This window comes from Ochotona princeps, chromosome 28 (genome assembly GCF_030435755.1).
Source record: "Ochotona princeps isolate mOchPri1 chromosome 28, mOchPri1.hap1, whole genome shotgun sequence".
Taxonomy (NCBI): Eukaryota; Metazoa; Chordata; class Mammalia; order Lagomorpha; family Ochotonidae; genus Ochotona; species Ochotona princeps.
In genome coordinates, this window is record NC_080859.1 from 603,020 (window position 1) to 627,553 (window position 24,534).

At 54.6% G+C, this 24,534-nt stretch overlaps 1 protein-coding gene across 3 annotated transcripts in view; it reads left to right on the plus strand.

Moving 5' to 3' along the window:
* The window catches only part of SV2C (synaptic vesicle glycoprotein 2C), a 102,347-nt gene extending 79,694 nt beyond the window's left edge, over positions 1–22,653 (plus strand). For all 3 annotated transcript variants that reach the window (XM_058656328.1, XM_004586243.2, XM_058656329.1), the window contains exons 5-13: positions 10,263–10,396; positions 11,468–11,557; positions 14,508–14,618; positions 14,944–15,032; positions 15,593–15,757; positions 17,944–18,077; positions 19,533–19,736; positions 20,151–20,310; positions 22,314–22,653. In XM_058656328.1, coding sequence (XP_058512311.1) covers positions 10,263–10,396; positions 11,468–11,557; positions 14,508–14,618; positions 14,944–15,032; positions 15,593–15,757; positions 17,944–18,077; positions 19,533–19,736; positions 20,151–20,310; positions 22,314–22,497 — 1,271 coding nt within the window. In that variant the 3' untranslated portion in view covers positions 22,498–22,653. The remainder of the gene's footprint in view (positions 1–10,262; positions 10,397–11,467; positions 11,558–14,507; positions 14,619–14,943; positions 15,033–15,592; positions 15,758–17,943; positions 18,078–19,532; positions 19,737–20,150; positions 20,311–22,313) is intronic.
* Positions 22,654–24,534: the final 1,881 nt, after the last annotated feature.

Sequence of the window (24,534 nt, forward strand, 5' to 3'; positions counted from 1 at the left end):
CTTCTCCAAGGAGACCACGCAGTTGGCACCAAAGCAGCACAAACCGGTTTCAACCTCCTCCGGGGAAGGTTATTGATGGGTGTGTTCCCGCTGCTCTGGTGCGGGTGGAGGCCGCATGGCACAGTGCATCATGGCAGGCGTTGCCTGATGGATGCCCACAGTGGCTGCGGTGCGTGAGCCAGGCTGTGTCCGCCCTCCTGTGACCGTGCAGGGGAATCAGAGTAGGTCCCAAGCTGCGTTGCAGGCACCTACTGAGACACTGAAGGCTGGTCAGAGAGTGCTTGCTGCACAGGCCGATTGCTCCCAGAGCCTGTGGGCATTCTGCATTCCCGGTTCTCGGTTAAGCCATTGGAGAGCAGCCCTAAGCCACCGCCGTGGACCTGAGTGATATTTTTCCCTAAAAGGAACTGAGAGGAGGCAAGGTAAATGGAGATTTATCCCTGAAGAGAGGGCAAACAGAGAAAGGAATAGAAAATGGTGATGAGACATTTACCGATGCCGGGAGAGGCAGGGAGTTGGGGAATAAATGAATATCTTTAGTGAAATGAGGGTGGCCGTGACGTGCGTGGGCTCAAGACAAGCAGGACTGCATCCAGTGTGTGTCCTGTGTGGAGTTGCTCTGAGGTCAGGGAGCCCACAGGAAGTGTCTCCCAGGATGGAACCTGGGGGGTGGTGGGAATGTGGTTATGGGAGAAACGGTAAGGGCGGCGCAGGTGTAGTCGCCATGTGCAGGACTGCAGTGCGAGTGCTCCTGGCCGCCCTGGCCCATGTTTGAGAGGTCCCCTTTACCTGGAAACCTCAAGCTGTCAGCCTAGTAAAAAAAAATAGAGATAGATTCATAAACAAACACATCATAAATAATAATTTTTAAAAAGCACAATAAGATGTCTGCTGGCAGATGGAGAGAGATGTGTGATTTTTCCAGGCCTGTGTTTTCATTCACTGTGTAGCTCACAGATGTGTTCAGCACATGTCATTAACCGTGTCTCCTGCAGCCACACGGTCCTCTCTCCGCATCCAAACTGATGAAAGTGGAGAAGGAGCAGCTGGTGGGCGAGTTCTTCCTGCTCCCCACCCCAGGATGGGGAGGAGAAAGATGCACACATCTTAGCATAGGGCTGTTTGCTGCAAAGGATGCTGGGGCCTGTGTTTTCCTCCAAGGGAACAAATGTCTTGCCTCCACAGGGCTGTTCTCTTGAGGGTGAGTGGTCCCTTGCAGCCAGTGCACCCGGGCAGGGGAGCATGATACTGCCTTTTGTGATCAAGCCCAGAGGTCCTGGCACAGTGGACAGTGCATAAAGGTCCCTTCAGTTTCTCTTCTTTTACAAAGAGCACTGTTTCTTTTTTTTTTTTTTAAGATTTATTTTTTTATTGGAAAGGCAGATACACAGAGAAAAGAGGACAGAGAGAAAGATCTTCCATATGCTGTTGCACTCCCCAAGTGACCGCAATGGCCAGAGCTGAGCTGATCTGAAGGCAGGAGCCAGGAGCTTCTTCTGGGTCTCCCATGTGGGTGCAGGGTCCCAAGGCTTTGGGCCATCCTCGACTGCTTTCCCAGGCCACAAGCAGGGAGCTGGATGGGAAGTGGAGCAGCCAGGACACTAACTAGCACCCATACAGGACTCTGGTGCATGCAAGGCGAGGATTTTAGCCACTAGGCTACTGTGCCAGCCCCCTTCCATTTCAACATGCATTTTGGTCTTAGCTAATTTTCTGGCTCTGTATAACGTATGAAGGCATTTTGAAGTATTAATGGAACATTAGGAGTAAGCACTTAACCTAGCGGTTAAGGTACCAGTGCCACGTGTCGGACTGCCTTGACCCAGTCCCAGCCCTGGCTCGGCTTGAGCTCCTTGCTAGTGCAGACCCTGGAGGCGGGAGTGAGGGCTCTGCTGGTCAGAGCCCTGCCACCCGCGTGAGACTGGGTTGAGTTCCCAACCCCAGCCAGGCCGTTGTAGGAAGATGAAAATCGTTCTTCTCTGCCTCTCAAATAAATAATATTTTTAAAAAATGAGTTTATTTAGGTGTAATTTTAAAATTATATATATTTATATTTGTTTATTTTTAATGGAAAGACAGGTATACAGAGAGGAGGAGAGACAGAGAGGAAGATCTTGCTTCCGATGGTTCACTCCCCAAATGGCCGCAACGGCTGGAGCTGAGCCAATCCGAAGCCAGGAGCCCGGAGCTCTTCCAGGTCTCCCATGTGGGTGCAGGGTCCCAAGGCTTTGGGCTGTCCTCTACTGCTTTCCCAGGCCACAGGCAGGGAGCTGGATGGGAAGTGGAGCCACTGGGATTAGAACCGGCACCCTTATGGGATCCCGGCACGTTCAAGGTGAGGACTTTAACCGCTATGCTATTGTACTGGGCCCTTAAATTATGTATATATTTTTAATATGCATTTTCCATGAACATTTTGGAGACTGTCTCATTAATACAAATTTCAAAATGTTTTGTTCGAAAATAAATTGCTCTTAATTGCATTTTGCTTGAACTGTTTGAAATACCTTCATATGTCCATAACCCTAAAAATCAAACACCACGAAGACATAATGAGAAAAATGAGCAGCCCCCAGCTAAGCCATAGCATTACACAGACACTGCCCTCTCCAACCAGGGCCCTCCTTGTCCCCGTCTCACACGCAGTCTGGGGCATTGGGAGGGTCCAGTGATCCAAAACCATGCTGTTCCGCTGAGCCGGGCTGGAGAGTACTCGCTGCATGGGCCATTTGTTCCCAGAGCCAGTGGGTGTTCTGCATTCCCAGTTCTCCGTTAGGCCCTTGGAGAGCATCCCTAAGCCACCATGGATGTGACATGTGTCGTGTGTGTCCTCATTTTCCCAGTTTCTGTGCTTGTCTCCCAGTCTTCCCACACCCATGGCCTCTCTGTGTGTCTTCCCTCCACTCTCCCCCTGACTGCTGCAGGGTTCTGCGTGCCCTGTGCTGCTCAGCTGCTTTTGGGGGCCCCGACCCTAGCCCCATGATGCGGCCAGGAAGGGTAAGCAGGAGGGTTCCTGGCACTTTTTCAGTCCTCCTGGTTTCTCTCCCTGCTGCTGGAGGATGCCCAGTAAGATGAGTGGGAGCTGTCCAGGTAGAGGGTGCCGTTGGTGATGGGTGGGCTCTGGTGGGTACCCTGGCACAGGGGGATGTCCTCTGGAGCTGAGCAGAGCAACCATGTGCTGTTTGGAGTCTGTGCCTGGTGGATCTGAAGGCCCAGGGAGCTGGCACTATCTGGAGACTTATTGGAGCTGGAAGACCCCTCCCCGGTGACTGCTGGGCTGTGAGACTGGCCCGGGTCCCTCCCCGTGAGGCCTCCTGACAGCCTCCCTGACCGCCCGTGTGCTGGGGTCTGCTGACCTGGCACTTACAGTCGGTGGGCCCCCCGAAAGCTGCTCTATGTTTTCTGGCCTCACTTGGGAAGCCATGCCCTGCTGGTCACCCAGCTGCCCATGACCCAGTGCTCAAGGCCACCAACACCAGGATGCGGCGTCTGCCTTGTTGGTTCATTTATTGTGATTTTGGGGTCTAAAGTCCTGTGTGACATTGGAGCCAAATCGCAGGCCAGCCACATGGAGACCATAGCAGTTTATCAGTGGACAGCAATTAGGTGTGTGTGCAGGTGTCTGCCTGCCTTGTGGAGAGATCCCTAATCAAGAAAACACATAATCATGAGAACGCGTGTTTTTTTTAAAGCATCGACAGCCTTCAGGCACCGGCACCCTCACTAAAGGACCTCACGGGGTTGCCCCAGCGCCATTCCACAGTCAGCAAAGCTCACAGTGAGTCACACCTGGAGAAGTGGCCCCATGGGTGGGCCACTCGCCGGGCTCTGGCTTTCTTCATGGCCATGTCAGACACGTTCCCTCTCACTGAGTTGCCCCCATGGACCCCTCTGTCTGGAATGTTCTTCCCTCAGGTTCCACAGGGACCGCTGCAACCATACTGATTCTGCTCCTTGGAGTGGCTATCCCTGGGCACTTGCTAAAACAACAGACACAGGCCACGTGGATTTTCCTCAGACGCTAACCATGACTGCCCGTTAGAGTGGCAGGAGCTGTCCTCACATAGCAGTGTACCCTGAGTCTCCCCAGGCACCCACTCCAGGTCGCAGTCAAGACTTGCCTACTTATAGAAAGTCTCGCTCATTTGGCAAACATTATGAACAGTGTGGCAAGATTCAGAGTCACGGGACTGTCTGACAGAAATGCAACGTGAATTGCATGTAGTACCTTCAGTTTTCTAGTAGCTGCAAAAAGTGACAAGCAACATGCCCCTTTCTGTAAATATTTTATTTAACTCATAAATATATGAAGTATTACTTAGCATGCCGTCAAAATGAAAATATGGTACAGTTCACACCTTTGGGGGGAACTAAGGCCTCTGAACTGGCATATGGTCGATGCCATGCATCTCAGCCTAGCTGTGTGGGGGTCCGCAGAGGCACTGGACAAAGCCCAGCACATGCTACCAAGTTCTCTGACCCCTGGGGAGAGTGTGGGTGCTCGTGGTACTGTGAACAGACAGGACCCCGAAGCATGGCCTGGGAACCTGGACTTTCCAGTCAGCACAGCTACAGGGGCAGACTGGGTTGGGCTGGGCATGATTGATGGGCGTTTGGACTGAAGATGCTTTGGGCTGAGGTTGCTGGAGCCTGGGGAAGGTGATTAATCACGGAGGACAGCTCGCTAAGAGACCCTTGGAAGCCCTGAAGGACCCCGGAGCAGGCGCTCCTCACAGACACGCCCTGAGGGAGGGCTGTGTGTGTTGGGGGCAGGGTGTGGAGGGATTGTACGGGGAGTCGGGGGCTTTGAGGGTGGCAACTGAAGGGGAGGGGTCTGCGGGTTGCTGACCAAGCTGGGAGGGTTGTCTCTGATGTTCTCCTGTGGCTGTAGTTGTCATCGTTGGTGCACTGTTGTTCCTTCCTGGTCATCTGACTGGCACACAGGGCCACCTCCTCCCTGCCTCCCCCAGGGAGACTCGGGTGTGAGGGAGCAGAGGAGAGCACCGCATGGCTACACTAAGCGGGTCTCCCACGGTGGGTTCACTGGTGTACACTTCCTGTGTGCCCCCCCGAGGAGGAGTCAGCACATCTCCCACGGTGGGGTGGCTGGTTTGGCCCTGAGGTGGCATTCCCTGAGTTTTCCCCCGAAGGAACATCTGTGTGTCCCCCTACCTGTTCTCTTGAGGTGTGGTCTGCCCTGCTCACCAGTCAGACTGTGGACTGCCCTCTATGTCTGTGAGCAGCCCACTGCCCAGGACATGCTGCAGCACCTTCTGCTGGCAGTGAAGGAGACCATCCCATCTTGAGCTTTGGGTTTAAGTTGCTACTGTCCAATGCTGTGGGGCAAAAACGGTTTTTTGATGTTTACTCTAGGGCATGCTGTTATTTTAATGCACACACTCAAACACTTACCAGCTTCTTAGATCTAATTTTAACCTACAAAGTTAAAAAGAAGGAAGAATCACAGTAAATTGGGAAGGTCTGTGGTGTAGCTGTTCTGTATTCAGCACTGCCATGGCTGGCACCAAACTTCAAGCTGGCTTTGTAGTGTTTTAATAATATTTCAGGATTTTGAATAACAGTCAATACCAGCATCTGCTTTTGTTTGGTTAATAAAATGAGTCATTTTATAATTAGCATCTTTAACAAAAATATGGGGACCATGTGTTTGTCTTGTTAAGATGTCTGTACTGATTCCCTGTACTGAGATGTGCCAGCATGGTCTGGCACTGCCTCATGTGGCGTGTGAGGGTGCTGCTGTGACCTGCTACCCATGGGCATGCTACTAACCGGGACCTGACCCAGGCCGGCAGAGATGCAGGCTGGCGCAGCCCCTGGAGGCCCAGGCTTGTCTGCAGCGGCCCTGGTGACAGGACCTTCACTTCGGCACCCGTGAAAGTCCTGTGGTGCTTGCTGCACCCCTGGGACGCGTGATGCTGACTGCTGGGCTTGGGGCATGATCTCCTGGTTCTGCTTCTGAGGAACTTTCTCCAGAACACAGACTCCAGGTGTGAGAATGAAGCAGCTGGTGACTCTCCCCTTCCTGTGGTGGAGGTCAGTGGACACCGGCTCTCCCGTCCCAGGGTAGCTCGATGCTCATCCTGCCACACCGGCTGTAACTGTTGTGTGAGGGTGAAGGTTGCCAGTTTTTGTTTTCCGTGGAGAAGGAATTTCCTTGGGCATGGGGACAGTGACCACAGCGAGAGGCTACCTGCTGTTCAGTCAGGAGAGTCCCCAAGGAAGCTTACCTGGGCTGGCTGTTTCATACAAGTGCCTCTCGCTGACTGGTCCCTTTCTGAAAAAACAGACTGACCTAGATTTAATCAGTCGGTGAGAGCAGAGAACCATGGTCAGAAAGTAGGAATTGCCACATTGTCAAGCCTGGCTAGAACTAAGTGCAGTTGGCTGATCTGCCTGTCTGTCAGCCTAGTTCCTCACTGGTGTCACGTGTCCAGTCTGCTGTCCTGTGGCCATCCACCAACCTTCAGTCTCAAGTTCTGCATTTCTTTAGCAGCCACAAATCCTGCAGGCCTAACCAGTAAAGAAAATGCCCTGCAGGCTATTCTTTAGTTAGATTCTTATTGTGTGGTTCAACAAACACACATGAATATTTTATTTATTAATTTGAAAGAGTTAGAGAAAAGAGACTGAGAAGGATCCACCATCTGCCACTTCACTCCCCACATGGCAGGCCAAAGTGAAGAGCCAGGATCTTCTTCCAGGTCTCCCACAAAGGTGTAGGAGCCAAAGAACTCAGACCAAAAATACTCTGCTTTTCCCAGGCTATTAGCATGGAACTGGATGAAAAGTGGAACAACCTGGATTCAAACTGGTGCCCATAGGGAATGCCGGCTCTGTATGCAGTGGTTTCATAAGCTGCACTCCAGCTCCGACCCCACACACGCTCCATTTTAAGACTCAGTGTGAGAGCCCCGCCAGAGGCTGTGTGCTGCTTCCACAGGCTGCTGGGTGCTTGCTGATGTTTGCTGTAAGCATCTGGTGGAGATGGCCGCCGCACTTGCCACTATCTACTGGCTCATTCCCTTGATGCCTGCAACTTCCAGGGCTGGACCAGACAAAGATGCAGCAAGCCAGGAGCTCTGTGCAGGGACCGGTCACCTGCCGCCTCACAGGGTGCACAGCAGCGGAAGCCAAGATGGGAGGCAGAGCTGGGCCTTGAACCGGGAGAACTCCGTGACATGGGATGTGGGCATAAGGACACCTTATCCACTCACCACGTGCCTGTCCAGGATCTGCTCTTGCTGCCCACTTTCTCAGTGTGAGAGACTTGGGCACTGGGGTGACCTCTGGGTTGGATTGAGGCTGTCTGAGAGACCCCTACCTTGCTCGTGTGAAAAACAGCCATCGGGCTGTGTGCTGAGAGCCCTCCAGGGACCTGATAGCTCCTGGGTGACCGCAGGCTCCATCCCTAGTCGTGCTGTCACCCTGGATGGCTGTCGCTTCCTGCAGACATGAGAAGATCAGCTCCCCACCTCTGGGGCACCCAGCAGATGTGCAGATGCCCTCTCTTGACCTCAGAGCTGGTGCAGACCCTGGGAGGGTTGCAAGCCTGTATGTGCTCTGATGTGGCTTTTGTTATAGGAGGATCGTGGGGAAGGCCACCTGCAAGTTGAGAGCTCCTGGGGGAGACGGGCTAGGATACTTTAACCTTAGGGCTTGTCAACAGGAGGAAGACCATGATGCTGGGCCCCCATTGGGCCAGGTGTCAGCTCCTGGGCTGTGGCTGTGCAGCATTGAAGCCCCAGGGTGTTGACGGTAACCACATCATGGCGTTTCTGTGTTTCAGAGTAAGCGCACAAATCACACCCACAGTGTACCGGCTGCATCTGGTGACCCAGGGATAGAGAGAATGTTGCTGGTCTGGAGGAATACAGGACAGGGTCCTGATTCCTCAGGGCTGGCTGGACGCCAGGCGTGGGGTGGGGAGAGCAGAACCTGAGTCCAGCTCTGGCTGGACACTGAAGGAACTCCAGGGTCACAGATGGAGCTGGGGTGTTGGGAGAGCAGCTGATGGCACCAAACCGACAACTGGGGGTGGGGACACCAGTCCAGTAAACCGGGGTTGCCACAGCCACTTCTTGGAGGCAGGATATGTCATCCCTTAATGGGAGACCAAGGACCAGGAGTTAGAGCCTCCCCCCCTCATTGCAGTACCTTGATTTTCCACCCGTTACACTGGGATTTAACGACAGTAACAGAACCCTAAAGCTTTCTTGGGGCCAGAGTTCTGAGCAAAGCTGCTCTCTGAGTTGTTAAGTGGCCAGCAATTCGTTCTGGGTTAGACCACAGGGCAGGAAGTGGAACTGGGAAGGAGCAGGTGGGAGAGGTTGCAGTCAGCAGAGGTGTGCTTCTCTCTGCTCTCTCAGTAGCAAGACTGTCACATGCAGTCCTCATTGCTGCCCCAATGGACGATGTGGTGCTCCCCCTTGACGTGCTCTCCTCTGCCCCCTGCTGTCCAGTGGGGAACGTATTGCGCTCTTTTAGCCTGCTCTCCTCTGCCTCCTGCTGTCCAATGGATAATGTTGTGCTCCCCCTTAGCGTGCTCTCCTCTGCCCCCTGCTGTCCAGTGGGGAATGTCTTGTTCTCCCTTACCCAGCTTCCCCCCACCACCCCGCCCTTTATTCTCTCAACTCCAGGATTGTCATGTGCAGCCCTGATGATGGATTACACTTGGGTGTCTGTCCCAAATCACAAATTCTTCTGAGAAGGACAGGTCCTGAGTGAGAGCCTCCAGAGACCTCATGCAGACAGGGAAATGAAAGGTGACCTGGAAGCAGACAGGACTGGCAGTTACCCAGAACACTGGGGTATATGTTTGTAAGTTGAGTTGCTGATATGTGGAATCAAAGTCCCCTCCCAGCTTTGGGAGACTTGCATTGTAGCTGACTGCTGTTCACAGGGTATTTTGTTCAGATGATACTTTGCATTGAACGTGTCTAATTCCTGTCAGTTTCCCATCGTGGGTCCATAATCAGAGGAGATTTCTACAACCCTCTGATTAGGCTTTAGCGTGTGAGGATAAGAAGGAACATTTTAAGTATATATACCTGTTTCCACCTCAAGGGAAAATTTCCAACATTAACTTTATTTGCTTTTCTGTCTCCTAAGACTGAATTATGTTCACAACAAAAATGTGGTTATTCACTGTTATTCTTTCATAGATGTCGGCTTATGTAAACTTAGATATAAATACCTGAGTTTATATGAACATGGAAATCTGTACGTTTGATTTGAAAGAGATGCATGTGTGAAGAAGGTAGAAGAGGAAGTTTCATGTGCACCTACATATGATGTCAGAATATAAATACAAGTTTGGCCATAGGTATCCTCAGACTTGGGCAGGCATCCATGTGCAGGCCAGAATTTGACCATCCGGGGGGACCTTGTAGGACAATTTGCATTGGCATTTTTATGCAGTTCTGATTGGTCCATGTTACTGTGGTGTTAGTACGGCAGCAGTGTCCACAGCGGAACATCATGGATGTCCTCTTATTAAAGGGGGGACTCACCTGAGCCCCAGGTGCACTCATGCACTTGCTCTTTTTCAAATCCATGGATTCCTGGTTTCTCTTGTTGGAGCTGAGTTGGGATGTGTGCTGGTCCAAGGACTCTTTCTGGAAAAACTCCCCCGTTTGCTGTTGGCACACTTGGAGATTCCAGGGTAAGTTGCCCTGAGTAATAAACTAATGAATTTGTGAGTGTCAGAAGCAGCCAGGGAATCTGCTTCTTGGAAAGCAGGTTGGTCACAGACCAGTTCTGGGAAGCAGGGCCTGAGGTGCCGTCCTTCCTTCCACCTCTGGCCACTGGCTCTGTGCCTTCCACACAATGGCAGTGGGTGCAGACAGAGGGAGGCAGGACAGAATTTCAAAGGAAGACATGTAGCCCTATGGTTATTGCGTGTGTGTGCACGTGTGTGTGTATGTTGCATATGTGTGTGTGTGTGTGTGTGTGTGTGCCTGGAGAAAAAGCAGATACATGAGTGGCATTAGTTCACTCAGCCACCCTGAACTCTTCCAGGGCGTGTAGGGCTGTGAGGGTGGGAGGCAGCGAACAGAGCCGAGTGCCTTGTGGACTGCTTAAGATGCTCTGGTGCTGCCAGGAGAGGAGACTGTCAGACCTGGCCCCAACCCCTCCTCGGCCAAGACCCCATGCCTTCACCTGCCAAGATCCTGTCCCCTCTGCCAGGACCCCTCCACTTCATCTGCCAAGACCCTACCCTTCACCATCTTGGTCCTCGGCAGGGTGGAGCTTCAGCATGGGCTCAGCATACCAGTTCCACAGCTGGCGTGTGTTCGTGGTGGTCTGCGCCCTGCCCTGCGTCTGCTCTGTGGTGGCCCTCACCTTCATGCCTGAGAGCCCACGCTTCCTGCTGGAGGTAACCCTAGCTCCTGTGTTTACCAGGTGGGGTTTCCCATGAGCTGTAGCAGTGCTGCCTGTGCCTTTGGCTGGTGCCTCGTCCTGTGATCCTGGAGCCATGGAGGATGCAATCCTGCTTCCTAGAGGTGGCTAGACTGATCCCTGGTGGTGGAGGGAAGTGGCCAGGGTTGGGGAGGACGACACTGTCACCAAGGCACCAGCTGTAGCTCAGCACAGTTTGAGCAGCTGTTCTGGTACAATTGTCAGCACAACATTGTGATGTGAGCGCTGTACATTGAGTGTGTGTGTTAGAGCCCCCTGCACGCTGACCCTGTGTGTGTTAGAGCCCCCTGCACACTGACCCTATGTGTTAGAGCCTCTGCAAGCTGACCCTGTGCGTGTTAGAGCCCCCTGCACACTGACCCTATGTGTGTTAGAGCCTCCTGCACGCTGACCCTGTGTGTGTTAGAGCCCCCTGCACACTGACCCTGTGTGTGTTAGAGCCCCCTGCACACTGACCCTGTGTGTGTTAGAGCCCCTTGCACGCTGACCCTGTGTGTTAGAGCCCCCTGCACACTGACCCTGTGTGTTAGAGCCTCCTGCACAGTGACCCTGTGTGTGTTAGAGCCTCCTGCACAGTGACCCTGTGTGTGTTAGAGCCTCCTGCACAGTGACCCTGTGTGTGTTAGAGCCCCCTGCACACTGACCCTGTGTGTTAGAGCCTCCTGCACACTGACCCTGTGTGTTAGAGCCTCCTGCACACTGACCCTGTGTGTGTTAGAACCTCCTGCACACTGACCCTGTGTGTTAGAGCCTCCTGCACACTGACCCTGTGTGTGTTAGAGCCTCCTGCACACTGACCCTGTGTGTTAGAGCCTCCTGCACACTGACCCTGTGTGTTAGAACCTCCTGCACACTGACCCTGTGTGTTAGAGCGCCCTGCACACTGACCCTGTGTGTGTTAGAGCGCCCTGCACACTGACCCTGTGTGTGTTAGAGCTCCCTGCACACTGACCCTTGGTGTGTGTGTGTGTGTCCTGTGGTATACGTGTTTGTGCTCCTCTCATCTCTCACGGCTCTGCTTCTCTAGGTGGGGAAGCATGATGAGGCCTGGATGATTCTGAAGCTGATCCATGACACCAACATGCGGGCACGTGGGCAGCCTGAGAAGGTCTTTACAGTGAGTACTGCATCCCACATCAAGGAACCAGCCCTGCCTGGTGGCAGCCATGTATCCAGAGCCCCAAATGAGCAAGGAAGCTGGGGAACCAGGAAGTCACTCACAGCACAGGCAGAAGTGTAGGGGGCTGGGACTTGACAGCACAGACAGAGGTGTGGGGGCTGGGTCGTCACCCACAGCACAGGCAGAGGTGTGGGAGGCTAGGACATCATACAGCCAGGCAAAGGTTGGGCAGCCTCTAGTCTGTTCAGGAGTTGAATGGGACCAGTCCAGTTGTGACACCCTCACCACCTCCATGGTGGGTTCAGGCCATGACCCTGGGCTCAGGCGGCCTCAGCTTCCTAGCTCAGGACCTACAGAGGTGTCCTTGTGGCTCTCAATGGTGATCGAGTCCTTGTGGGGCTCTCTCTGCACTCTGGCTGGGTGCTGCCCCCATGCTCACTTGCCACGGCTCAGCCCTGGGATCCAAGCAGCCAGGGGCTGCCAGGTAAAGCAGGTGTGTCTGGGCTTGGCTTGTCTCCTGCCGGGTCACCTGAGCTGGTGACAACATTGGACTCAGTTGAGGGCAGATGCAGGAGGCCATGAGTGCTAGATATGTGAGGGTTCCCAAATGTTCATGGAAGCAATGTGTTCCCAAAAACCTGCCTTTGTTTTGCACCAAAATAAGCATATATGTTATTAATCCTTGATTTTCCACAAACTTTAAAGTGCCCTGTGTACTTTACAGGCATGTTGAACAGGTGGGGAAGAATATATCTCATTTATAAGGAGACAGAAAATAGAATCTTTTTTTTTTAAAGATTTATTATTATTGGAAAGTAGGATATACAGAGAGAAGGAGAGACAGAGAGAAAGATCTTCTGTCCGATGTTTCACTCCCCAAGTGAGCCGCAACGGGCCGGTGCTGCGCCGATCCGAATCCAGGAACCAGGAACCTCTTCCGGGTCTCCCACACGGGTGCAGGGTCCCAGAGCTTTGGGCCATCCTCGACTGCTTTCCCAGGCCACAAGCAGGGAGCTGGATGGGAAGTGGAGCTGCCGGGATTAGAAGCGGTGCCCATATGGGATCCCAGCGTGTTCAAGGCAAGGACTTTAGCTGCTAGGCCACGCCGCCGGGCCCGACAGAAAATAGAATCTTAAGATAAGAATGGAAGGGGGCTTGGTGCTGTGGCATTGCACATAAAGCTCCTGTCTGTGGCTCCAGCATCCCATAGGGCCACCAGCTCAAGTCCTGGTAGCTCCACTTGCCATCTAACTCCCTGCGATTGCACCTGGGAAGACAATGGAGGATGGCCCAAATCCTTAGGACCCTTTACTCACGTGGGAAGAAGAAGCACCTGGCTCCTGGCTTCAGATGAGCTCAGCTTTGGCTGTTGCAGCCATTTGGGGAGTGAGCCAGCAGATGAGATCCTCCACCCTTCCTCTCCCCCTTTCTCTGTCACTCTATCTTCCGGCTAAGTAAATCTTGGCAGGAAGAGCTGTGTTAGCTCCTGAAGAACGTAACTCCAGGACACCAGGCAGACTCAGGCCGTCCAGGGTAGTAGCCTGCGGTTTTTTTGTACGATTGGTGGGAATGGACAGACACCCTCCATAGGTATGCAGTCAGGGATGTTCCTGGTAAGCAAAGCCAGGAGGTCGTGATGTGTGCAGGGGTCCACCCTCTCTCCCCATTTTCAACCAGAGGCCTGGAGAGGTATGTGATGGGCTCCAGGCCCGTGGGCATCCCTGCCAGGGTTGGAGGGAAGCGGAATGGGACAGAGAACGACAACCTCGGCCACCTGCACGCAGCTTGATCCTCCCGTTATACGTCTTCTTCCTTGGCGTGTCCACAGATCCCCCACCAGGTCTCCTCTCTAAAGCCTGAGATGTGGTGTTTTCCAGGCCCCTGCTTTCCACTCACTCCTCTAACTGAAATGTGCTCCTCGGCTGTCATCGGTGTGCATGGGACTGAGTCCCAGGCGTGTGGCAGAGGCTCCAGGGCCCATCCAGCCCAGAACTCACCCCAGAAAAACCTGAGCCTCCCCAGCCCACCTGGCCCCTGCACACTGGCTGAGCACCAGCACTGCCCTGTCCAGCCCTCTCCCACTTCCTGCCTTAGCCACAGCACGGCCATGGCACTGCTGAACACCCAGCCTTGACCCTGCCTTCCCACGGTCCACTCTTTGGAGGAAACGCTGTGTCTTCCTGCTGCAGCCTGCCCTGGTCCCTTCAGTCTTGCTGGGCAGCTGTAGACGTCATCCTTGGTCCAAGTAGCTGGTGCTCTGCCGCATCCTTCCAGACCCATCAGATGCTGCGTGACAGACAGCTGGGCACATTCCTTGGGCACCCCCTGTCTGAGTCTGTGAGGGAGGCCCCTGAGCGGGCTGCATCCCCTAACAAAGAGCCTGCCCCGATAGAGATGCCGTTCCTTCCCCCTGCCCCTCGACCCCCTGCAGGCATGTTGACCAGCCCTGGTGCCGGGTGTGTGGAGGAGGAAGGGCTGATGGAAAGGGGACAATTGTAGGCCAGATGGGTCAGATGAGGAGGTACAGGGTCACCTGGTTGACCTGGAGCTCGCCCAGGAGGGCGCTCAGTGTGTCACTGTTCATGGCTCAGAGTTGGGTGTGTGGCTCTTTCTGATCCGGTTCCCTCTTCCTATGCCCCTCTTTCTGGGTGCTTCAGCCACAGGCCTGGGCCCATTTCCAGCAGGTTTGGCATCAGCCACCTGGGGAAAGCTCAGCCCAGGGTGCTCGGGGAGAGTTCGATCCTGTATGCTTATATGTTCGGGGAGAGCTCGGTCCCATGTGCTTGGGGAGAGTTCGGCCCCATGTGCTCGGGGAGAGTTCGGCCCCATGTGCTCGGGGAGAGCTCAGCCCCATGTCCTCGGGGAGAGCTCAGCCCCATGTCCTGGGGAGAGTTTGGTCCCATGTGCTCGGGGAGAGTTCGGCCCCATGTGCTGTGTTGTTCTCCAGGTGAACAAAATCAAGACCCCGAAGCAGGTTGATGAGCTGATTGAGATCGAGAGTGACACAGGGACCTGGTACCGCAGATGCTTCGTCCGCGTCCATACAGAGCTCCACGGGGTAAGCAGTGTGTGCCTCAAGTCACGGAGAGGGAGAGGGTGGAGGAGAAACCTGGTCTCTGCCCAGGACACCCAGCCGTGGGTGAGGGGAGAGCCCTTACATCTCAGGAGGGGAGGGGGCCTCTGACAGGGCAGGAGTTTCATCCAGAAGTTGAAAGGTATAATTTTCTGTGGCCTTTGGCCTACACAGGTCCAGATGAACTGTGACCCCAACAGAAAGGTGGTGATTTTATCAGTCAATTTGATATTGTGTGATTTTGTGTAGCAAAATAGGAGGGATGGAGGGGCAGGTGTATCAACTACAGTTATGTTGTGCTGTCCCTCAGATCTGGCTGACTTTCATGAGGTGTTTCAACTACCCGGTCAAAGAGAACACCATCAAGCTCACGGTGGTCTGGTTCACATTGTCCTTTGGGTAAGTCAGGCCTGGACCCCAAGCAAACCATGGCGGTCAGTGCCTCCAGCGGCTCCCACTCACGCTGGCCCAGAGGCTAGGGCGTGGACAACAGGCGAGCCTTGGTGGTCAGTGCCTCAGGCAGCTCCCATTCATGCTGGCCCAGAGGCTAGGGCATGGACAACAGGTGAGCCTTGGTGGTCAGTGCCTCAGGCAGCTCCCATTCATGCTGGCCCGGAGGCTGGTTACCTGCTCAGGTGTGCACACCTGAGTGATCAGTGACTCCTGACCTTGTTGGACAGCTAGGGCAGCCACACTGCTTGCACTGGTGGAGTTCAGGGGCTATGCTCAGTTCCCATGTGTGAATAATTTAGGGGTCCACTCAGACCACAGTGCAATGTGTGAGCTCAGCACGGGATGCTGGGTTCCCCAGGCAAGGCAACCCTGGCCTGCAGGAACAGTCAAAGGGTGTGGCGGCCCCTCTGGTGCTATGGGAGCTCCATAGTACCTGGGGGTGCTCCTCTGCAATGCATTGTGGCTCAGCATGGGTGTGCAGGGCCTTAGCCCATCCTACCCTGCAGATACTACGGGCTGTCCGTGTGGTTCCCGGACGTCATCAAGCACCTGCAGTCGGACGGCTACGCACTGCTCACCCGTAATGTTCAAAGGGACAGATACGCCAACTTCAGCATCAACTTCACGATGGAGAACCAGGTCCACACGGGGATGGAGTACGACCACGGCAGGTCAGTGCCCGGGGTTGCCCAGCCTGCCCCCTCTCAGAGCGTGTTCCTATGTCATCTGCCCAATGCCCCGGGATGCCCAGCCTGCCCCCTCTCAGAGTGTGTTCCTATGTCGTCTGCCTGAGGCTGTATGCCACAGGCTGTGCTGTGCTTTAATCGTGGTACTTGCATGCTGTGTTTGAGTGCTTGCAAGCAGGATGTCAGAAGTGGGTACACATGTGTCCATAACTGCTTCTTGTTGGTGAGGCACTGGAGCTGAGGAGATGGGAAAGCAAGGAAAAGGAAAGAGAGGAGTTAAGATGCGAGAACTTGAACAATCCCCAGGTGTTAGGGCTTGGAAAATACAGACTTTGTCAAAAATAGATTTAAAAAATACATAAAATCATCAAATGTTTCCAGGACAGAAACTGGCTCAGCAAGGTGGAGGATCCCGTGTGTGCGGGGTCTCTGATGGGGACAAGGGGTACTATTCTACTCAGCAGTTGTGTGAGGCCCAGGTCATAGTGGGAGATGCCAGAAACACTCCACTCTCCCCAGGACACCCTCACTTGAATCTCCACTTAGGTCTCACAGAAACTTTTAATAGCAAGTGCCCAGTGATTCCAGAGAGAAGATTCCCTTTGTTGAAGAAGTGTTGCTACTGCATGAAAAAGTACTAGCATGTTTGTAGTGATTGTTGAAGTCCTCAGCTAGGTATGCAGCCATGGCTTAGAGGGTTTTTTGCCCTAGCAACAAGAGTAGTTTAGAAGTTTGTAGAAAGTGGACCTGGAAGGTAAATTTATCTTGTAGCAACAAGGAATTTGAAACCCACACTGTGAACTTCATGGAGAGCACACTTGATGAAAAAGCTACAGAACTGTGGCAGTGCCCTCGTGTTCAGCCTCTATACATGCATGTGGTGGCTCTGCTCAAAGCCCCTGGATGGTAGTGGGCTCCTCGGCCTGAGCTCAGCAGGCAAGCACCCCTCCCCTGACCCCGTGTGCACACCGCTCACCCTAAAGAGAGTTCCAGACACACTGATGACCCTGACCCTAAAAAGAGTTCTAGACATGGTGATGACCCCTGACCCTAATGAAAACCAGACACGGTGATGACTCCTGATGCTAAACAAAGCCAGACACAGTGATGACCCCTGTTCCTGCCCACAGAGCCCCCCACGGAGGGGCCACTGTTTTGTGATTTTTCTTCATGACCATAACCCTCTTCTCTGCAAAGAATGCCCCTGACAACACCTAAGAAGATGCTGACAGATTCTGATATCCTTCTACCTATTTCCAGAAGCAAGCACAGCTCCCATGCTTCTCCTTGGCCTGACAGATACCTGCTGGCCAGAGGGAAGAGGGCTGCTGGAGTAGGTGTGTGAACCTAGGGTTCCTGGTGCTGTGAGGGAAGCTTAGTGATGGACATGGGGCGACCCCTGCAGTAGCTGCTTCTCTCATCAAAGCTGCAGAGTTCTGAGACCTTCTCTTGGTTGTGTGTGGAAGATTCTTAGTTTAGGAGTCGGGTTTTCACTGTATGTGTTGGGGAACACACCCCGAAGCAAGAACTACTCACACAAAGCAGTCTTTTTTTTTTTTTTTTTTTTAAGATTTTATTATTATTGGAAAGCAGGATATACAGAGAGGAGGAGAGACAGAGAGGAAGATCTTCCATCCGATGTTTCACTCCCCAAGTGAGCCGCAACGGGCCGGTGCTGCACCAATCCGATGCCGGGAACCAGGAACCTCTTCCGCCTCTCCCACACGGGTGCAGGGTCCCAGAGCTTTGGGCCATCCTCAACTGCTTTCCCAGGCCACAAGCAGGGAGCCGGATGGGAAGTGGAGCTGCTGGGATTAGAAGCGGTGCCCATATGGGATCCCGGCGCGTTGAAGGCGAGGACTTCAGCCGCTAGGCCACGCCGCCGGGCCCGCAGAGTCTTATCACATGGAAGGATAGGAATCAAAATAGTACCACAGGTACCTGCTCACCCCCAGGACCTTCTGCTAATAACGTGAGAAGCTACCTGATGGGGTGCAGAGGCGTCCAGAGGGCTGTTGGAAGACAAGGTGGCTGCCTGAGGAGAGAGAAGGCACGTAGACACCCATACACCCATGACCCTTGTCTCCAGCCAAGTCTGTGTCGCATCTCTCACCTGTCTAACTTGGCCTTGAGCTCTGATAACAATGTGGTTTTCTCTGTGTGTTGAACAGGTTCTTGGGGGTCAAGTTCAAGTCTGTGACTTTCAAGGATTCTGTGTTTAAGTCCTGCACCTTCGAGGATGTGACTTCAGTCAACACCTACTTCAAGAACTGTACCTTCATTGACACTGTGTTCGACCACACAGGTAGGGAAACATGGTGACTGTGACCGTGCAAGCAGAGCAGGTAGGGGGCTGAGACCCAGGTGCGGACAGACGAGTCCCATCCTACACCAGACTGCAGCACTGGTCTTGTCAGATTTAATGCAGTCCAAGCGCCAAAGTCAAAGTGGGCCAGGAAGCAGCTCCTCTGTAGCTAGGTACCCCCCCATGCCGTGAACGTATTGGAGCTGAGCTATCTTAAACACAGCACCCCTGCTCCCATCATGGCCATGTTGGAGCTGAGCGATCCTAGACATAGCACCCCTGCCCCCATCATGGCCGTGTTGGAGCTGAGCTAGCCTAGACACAACACCCCTGCCCTCGTCATGGCCGTGTTGGAGCTGAGCTATCCTAGAAGCAGCCCTGCCTGCCCCCGTCATGGCCATGTTGGAGCTGAGCGATCCTAGACACAGCACCCCTGCTTCCGTCATGGCCATGTTGGAGCTGAGCTAGCCTCCAGTTGGTGACCGTGGCTTCCCTGTCTGGTGTCCAGCACATAAACTCAGTCAGGAAGCTGCTCAGGAAGTGCAGGAGGGAGACAAGCATGACAGAGCGCCTGTGTGTGCTCTTCCCTGTTGGGGCTCACTGTCCACTCAGTTGTTCCTGCTGAGGCCATGCCTGCGGGAATGACTACAGGGGACCTGTAAACCCAGGGCCATCCGACATCAGAGCTGGACCTTCGCAGCCCACACCTGGGAGCTGACGTGTGGCCCGGCTGGAGATCTAGTGTCAGCTGTGGCCAGCTCTTCCCAGGGCACTCTGCCCGGTTCCAGTGAGGCCCCATCAGATAGGAAGATGGGGTCTAGTTGTCACAGCTCTTTTTTTTTTTTAAAGATTTATTTTATTTTTATTACAAAGTCAGATATACTGAGAGGAGGAGAGATAGAGAGGAAGTGGAGCTGCTGGGATTAGAACCAGCCAAATGTGATCAAGGCGAGGACCTTAGCCACTAGGCCATGCTGCCGAGCCCAAGTTGTCACAGCTCTTAACAGAAGCTACCACTCCCTGCAGGCCTCCTGAGGCAGCTGCCCATCTGTGCGGATAGCCTCAAGTGTGGCTGCCTCAGCCCTGAGTCCTACAGTGGGCTCATTGTGTGCACTTTAAGTGCAGAGTCTCTGTGGTTGTGATGTGGAAGCTGCTGGTCCCCGGATAATGGGATGGTCCTCCAGCGACAAAGCAAGGGAAGGGTCAGCTGTGGTCAGCCTCAGCACACAGGAGACCGCTGGACTCTAACTTAACTCACTCCTTTATTCAGCAGGTATTTCCCTCCAATGTCTTTACCTTGTGAGATTTTGGTTGAACTCTGTGCTAAAGCCAGAAAAGACACAAAAAAGCTAAGCTGGCCCAGGCCTGAGTCCCATGATTCTCCCCGGACTTCCAGCGGGCTCCAACTAACCCTCGGGAGCTGATGTGTGGCCTCTACTGCTGTTGTCCCCACAGATTTTGAGCCATACAAGTTCATCGACAGCGAGTTTCAGAACTGCTCCTTTTCCCACAACAAGACAGGGTGCCAGATCACCTTTGATGATGACTACAGTGCTTACTGGATCTACTTCGTCAACTTTCTGGGGACGCTGGCTGTGCTGCCAGGGAACATCGTGTCTGCCCTCCTGATGGACAGAATCGGGCGCTTGACAATGCTGGGTAGGCGCTCTGCTCCCCGGGAGGGACAGGGACCAGGCCCTGAGAGCCCTGGCTGCCCCAGGAGCAGGCCCAGGGCCTCTGATGACAACTGGCTGCTAGTGCGACTCAGTCTAATTACATGGCACAGGAGCAGTTCTCTCGAGTTGTCAAGCATAGGGTCAGTTACATGTGACTGATGGGCACTTTTCCTCTAATCTAGCACTGCGCAACAGGCATTTCACACTGACTGCTTCAGAAGGTGAGCACCTTAGGTGCAGGTGGACGCCCCTGGGCCCAGACCTTGATGCCCAGTCTGCAGCTTCCCCTTAAAGTTCAGTTTTCCTGAGAGGTCACCAAACCCACAAGCCCTTGTCCTCACCACACCCTCGTCCTGTCGTCAGTGGACAAGCTCAGGCCTTGTTTGGTCATTGGCAGGTGGCTCCATGGTGCTGTCAGGGATCAGCTGCTTCTTCCTGTGGTTTGGCACCAGTGAGTCCATGATGATTGGCATGCTGTGTTTGTACAATGGGCTCACCATCTCTGCCTGGAATTCGCTGGACGTGGTCACAGTGGAGCTGTACCCCACGGACCGGAGGTATGTGGAAGGGTTCTAGGGAAAAATCACAAAGACTGGCAGAGGACCACTTCCCAGAGAGCGCACACCTGAAGTTCTGGGTGCTATAGATGGCCTGGAGTGTGGAGCCCTTAGTGGGACTGAACACAGAGCGGGAACATGCAGGAGTCTGGAGCCCCTAGAGGGAGTGAGCACGCAGTGGGTACGTGGCAGGAGTGTGGAGGCCCCAGAGGGAGTGAGCACGCAGTGGGTACGTGGCAGGAGTGTGGAGGCCCTAGAGGGAGTGAGCACGCAGTGGGTACGTGGCAGGAGTGTGGAGGCCCTAGAGGGAGTGAGCACGCAGTGGGTACGTGGCAGGAGTGTGGAGGCCCTAGAGGGAGTGAGCACTCAGTGGGTACGTGGCAGGAGTCTGGAGGCCCCAGAGGGAGTGAGCACGCAGTGGGTACGTGGCAGGAGTCTGGAGGCCCCAGAGGGAGTGAGCACTCAGTGGGTACGTGGCAGGAGTCTGGAGGCCCCAGAGGGAGTGAGCACACAGTGGGTATGTGGCAGGAGTGTGGAGGCCCTAGAGGGAGTGAGCACTCAGTGGGTATGTGGCAGGAGTGTGGAGGCCCTAGAGGGAGTGAGCACTCAGTGGGTACGTGGCAGGAGTCTGGAGGCCCCAGAGGGAGTGAGCACGCAGTGGGTACGTGGCAGGAGTGTGGAGGCCCTAGAGGGAGTGAGCACGCAGTGGGTACGTGGCAGGAGTGTGGAGGCCCCAGAGGGAGTGAGCACACAGTGGGTATGTGGCAGGAGTGTGGAGGCCCTAGAGGGAGTGAGCACGCAGTGGGTACGTGGCAGGAGTGTGGAGGCCCTAGAGGGAGTGAGCACGCAGTGGGTACGTGGCAGGAGTGTGGAGGCCCTAGAGGGAGTGAGCACACAGTGGGTATGTGGCAGGAGTGTGGAGGCCCCAGAGGGAGTGAGCACGCAGTGGGTACGTGGCAGGAGTGTGGATGCCCCAGAGGGAGTGAGCACACAGTGGGTATGTGGCAGGAGTGTGGAGGCCCTAGAGGGAGTGAGCACGCAGTGAGTACATGGCAGGAGTCTGGAGCCCCTAGAAGAAGTGAGCACGCAGTGTGTGCATGGTAGGAGTCTTGCTGCTCTCCTCTGGGTTTTTCAACCATCAGTCTGGAGGAGTGGCAGTGAAGTATTGAGGATTAGAGTATGCTTGAGATTAGAATGAAATGGAGATTTAGATACAATATAACTGAGGTTAGGGTGTGACTGGATTGAGATTATAGTTGGGGGTAGTGTGTAATGAGTCAGGGTGTAGCTGGGGTTAGGGTGTAGCTGGGTTAGTGTATAACTGGGGTTAGGTTTAATGGGGTCAGGGTATAACTGGGATTCGAGGTAGTATATAACTGGGATTGGCGTGTGGCTGGAGTTAGGGGCTAGTTGGCATTGGGGTATGACTTGGGATTAGTGTGTAGCTGGGGTTGGGGTGTGAAGGTTGGAACATAACTAGGATTAGCACGTTGTGGTAGTCTACATGTGTTGAGGCTCACAGGAGCTGACACTCCTGCCATGGCGGGAGGTCTCCATCATTTTGGGGTGTGTGAGTGAACCCTGCCTGAAGTACCCACAGGCATCTGGGAGGACCTGGGAGGATCTTATGGCCGTCCTGATTTGTTGAAGAGAACCATCCTCCAGTCCTTGTATGGAGACCTAAGGCTGCTCCACATGCCACGGTTGGCCTGGAGACAGGGCTGGGGTGGCACCCAGTGCTGGGCCACTGAGCTGCAAGGACAGGAGCCCTGTCCTGCCTGGAGCCAGGTGACATTCAGGTCACATAGTGCTGCCACACTGGTGAGGAGGCCACCCCTGACCTGCTGCCGTGTTCTGTGTGCATCTCACACATGGTGCTACTGTGTTCCGTGTACAGTTCACATTGACATCTGTGCACAAAGGAAGCTGTCTTTGGGTACATATGTGTGCAGGGCCAGGGCATGACCATGCAGCCTGACCTTGCCCGTGTCCTCTCTCCGTAGGACAACCGGCTTTGGCTTCCTGAATGCATTGTGCAAGGCGGCTGCCGTGCTGGGGAACCTGACCTTCGGCTCCCTGGTGGGCATCACCAAGGCCTTCCCCATCCTGTTGGCCTCCACCGTGCTCGTATGTGGGGGACTGGTGGGGTTGCGCCTGCCAGACACACGGACCCAGGTCCTCATGTGAGGGGTAAGCGGCCTGCTGTCCCCCAATGCAACTCCACCTGTGACTGGAAACCTCGCTGCATCTCCCGCTCCTTCCATATGACTGCACAGGTGCCCCCACTCCGCCCTGCCTCCTCTCCCCGGACGCCCCTTCTTGCTCCCCGGACACCAGGGACACTGGTCCTGCTCAAACAGGATCAGCTCAACAGGGCCAGGGTGTGCAAACTGGAGCTAGCCACTTACTGCCCTGTTTGTGCTGAGAGGGGTTTTTTTCCAGGAGAGCCTGTGTTTACTGTTTACCAAGACAGCCAGCTGTTCCTGCCGTGACAGCTGCCTGACTCCCCAGCCAGGGCTGTGGCAGAGGCCTGGGGGACTGTATCTGCAAGGCCTGTCCGAAAGCCAGGCAGGTGCCTGAGAAGTGTGCAGAACTGGGTATCTGGAGCCAGGGTATGAAGTCCAACAGCTGGAAATATGTTGGTGAGAGGACCTACCCCTCATCACACAGCCTTGCCTGCATGCGTGTCCCTGAGTCATAAGCGCCTTGGCCACTTGTAGGAGGAGTGGCTGGCGGAAGAGGGATGCAGGAGACCCCTGTGCAAACCCTGGCCCTTGGAGGTGAGCCCTGCTGCTGCCCTGAGGCCTCTGCCTCCACTCTCATGATCACAGATCCTGTGGGATACCTCTTCCACCACCACGAGCCCTCTGTTTCCTCTCTGGCTCCCTCCCTAGGGAGGCCCAGTGATAATGGCCCTGGCCTAGACAGTTCCCCTCCCGTCATCATGCAGGCCCCCACCAGCAGGGCCCTGACCCTCGCACACACCTCTTCCTTGATGGCTCAGCAGGTCAGATGGGGGAGGAGTGCGGGACCCTGAAGTTCCCCTGAAGCAGTCTGGATAGTTTATGAGCGATTGTTTCTGGGTGACACTTGTGACTGATAGTTTGTGCCTAGAGGTGTGTAAGTGAAATGGTGTCACCCACTTCATACCCTGGAGGATAATGTGACTGGCAAGCAGGCCCTGGCAAGCCACCTCCTCCTGGCGCTACTGCCTGGCACATGAGACCATACTCTCCTGAGCTCTCGGAAACATGCTAGTAGTGTGCATAATGGAGGTGGGACCTGAGAGGGGCCTGGTAGCCAAGGAGCTGCCAGCGAGGCTCAGGCTCAGCATGGGGCCACCCAGAGGCCTGCCTGGTGCTGCAGCATATGCGCCTGCCACACACGTCTCTGCCCTGATGTGATACAGGCTGTCCCTCCCCTCAGAACCACCCCCCCGGCTGGCAGAGCAGGAGAGCCTGTGCCCGGGCCACACTCAGGGCCTCTGTCAGGGCAGCAGCCTGCCCCAGCATGAATGTGCTGAGTCCCTGGCCCCGTCAGGTGGAGAGGCAGGAGCCACTGGCCTCATACAGATGGCAACTGGCATTCCAGGAACTTCTAGAGCCAGCTGCGAATCATAGCCATCACTGAAGTTAAATACCAAGTTGTGTTTGAGTTCTTATTCACTGAGAGGAACTGTTAATATACATTTCAGAACTCTGCTTGCCACTGACTCTGTTGCCTTCTGCTGCCATGCAGCCTCAGGTTCCCATGTGGAGCCTGTGTGGAACAGCATCCCAGGGTGGCCCCACCCAAGCTCCAGGCTGTCCCAGGCCTGCAGCTGCCTGCATCAGGTCTTTGTGGGGGTCACTTAGTACCCAGGTCATCAGCAGGGGGCATCTCGCTGCTTCATACCTGCAGGCCACACGTGGTGATCCTGCCAGGAACAGTGACCCTGAGGGTCCCTGGCCCACTTGGCTGTCCCCAGGAACTTACAATTCTGAGTCCACACCTGCCCCAGTTCAGAGAGTGAGTGCTTCTTCCTGGTGAGCGCTCCTCTGTGCACAGCTGTGCTTCCTAGCAGGCCCTGTGCCTCTGCTGGGCTCTGAGCACTGTCACTCAAGTCCCGAAAGAGTGCCATGGGTCTCAGGCCAGCCCACGGCCTCTCATGTCCGGGTCCTTGGTTGTGGTTTTCCTCTTCTGTTCCGATGGTCCTGTGAGTTTGTTCTCTCGTCGTGTATGTCC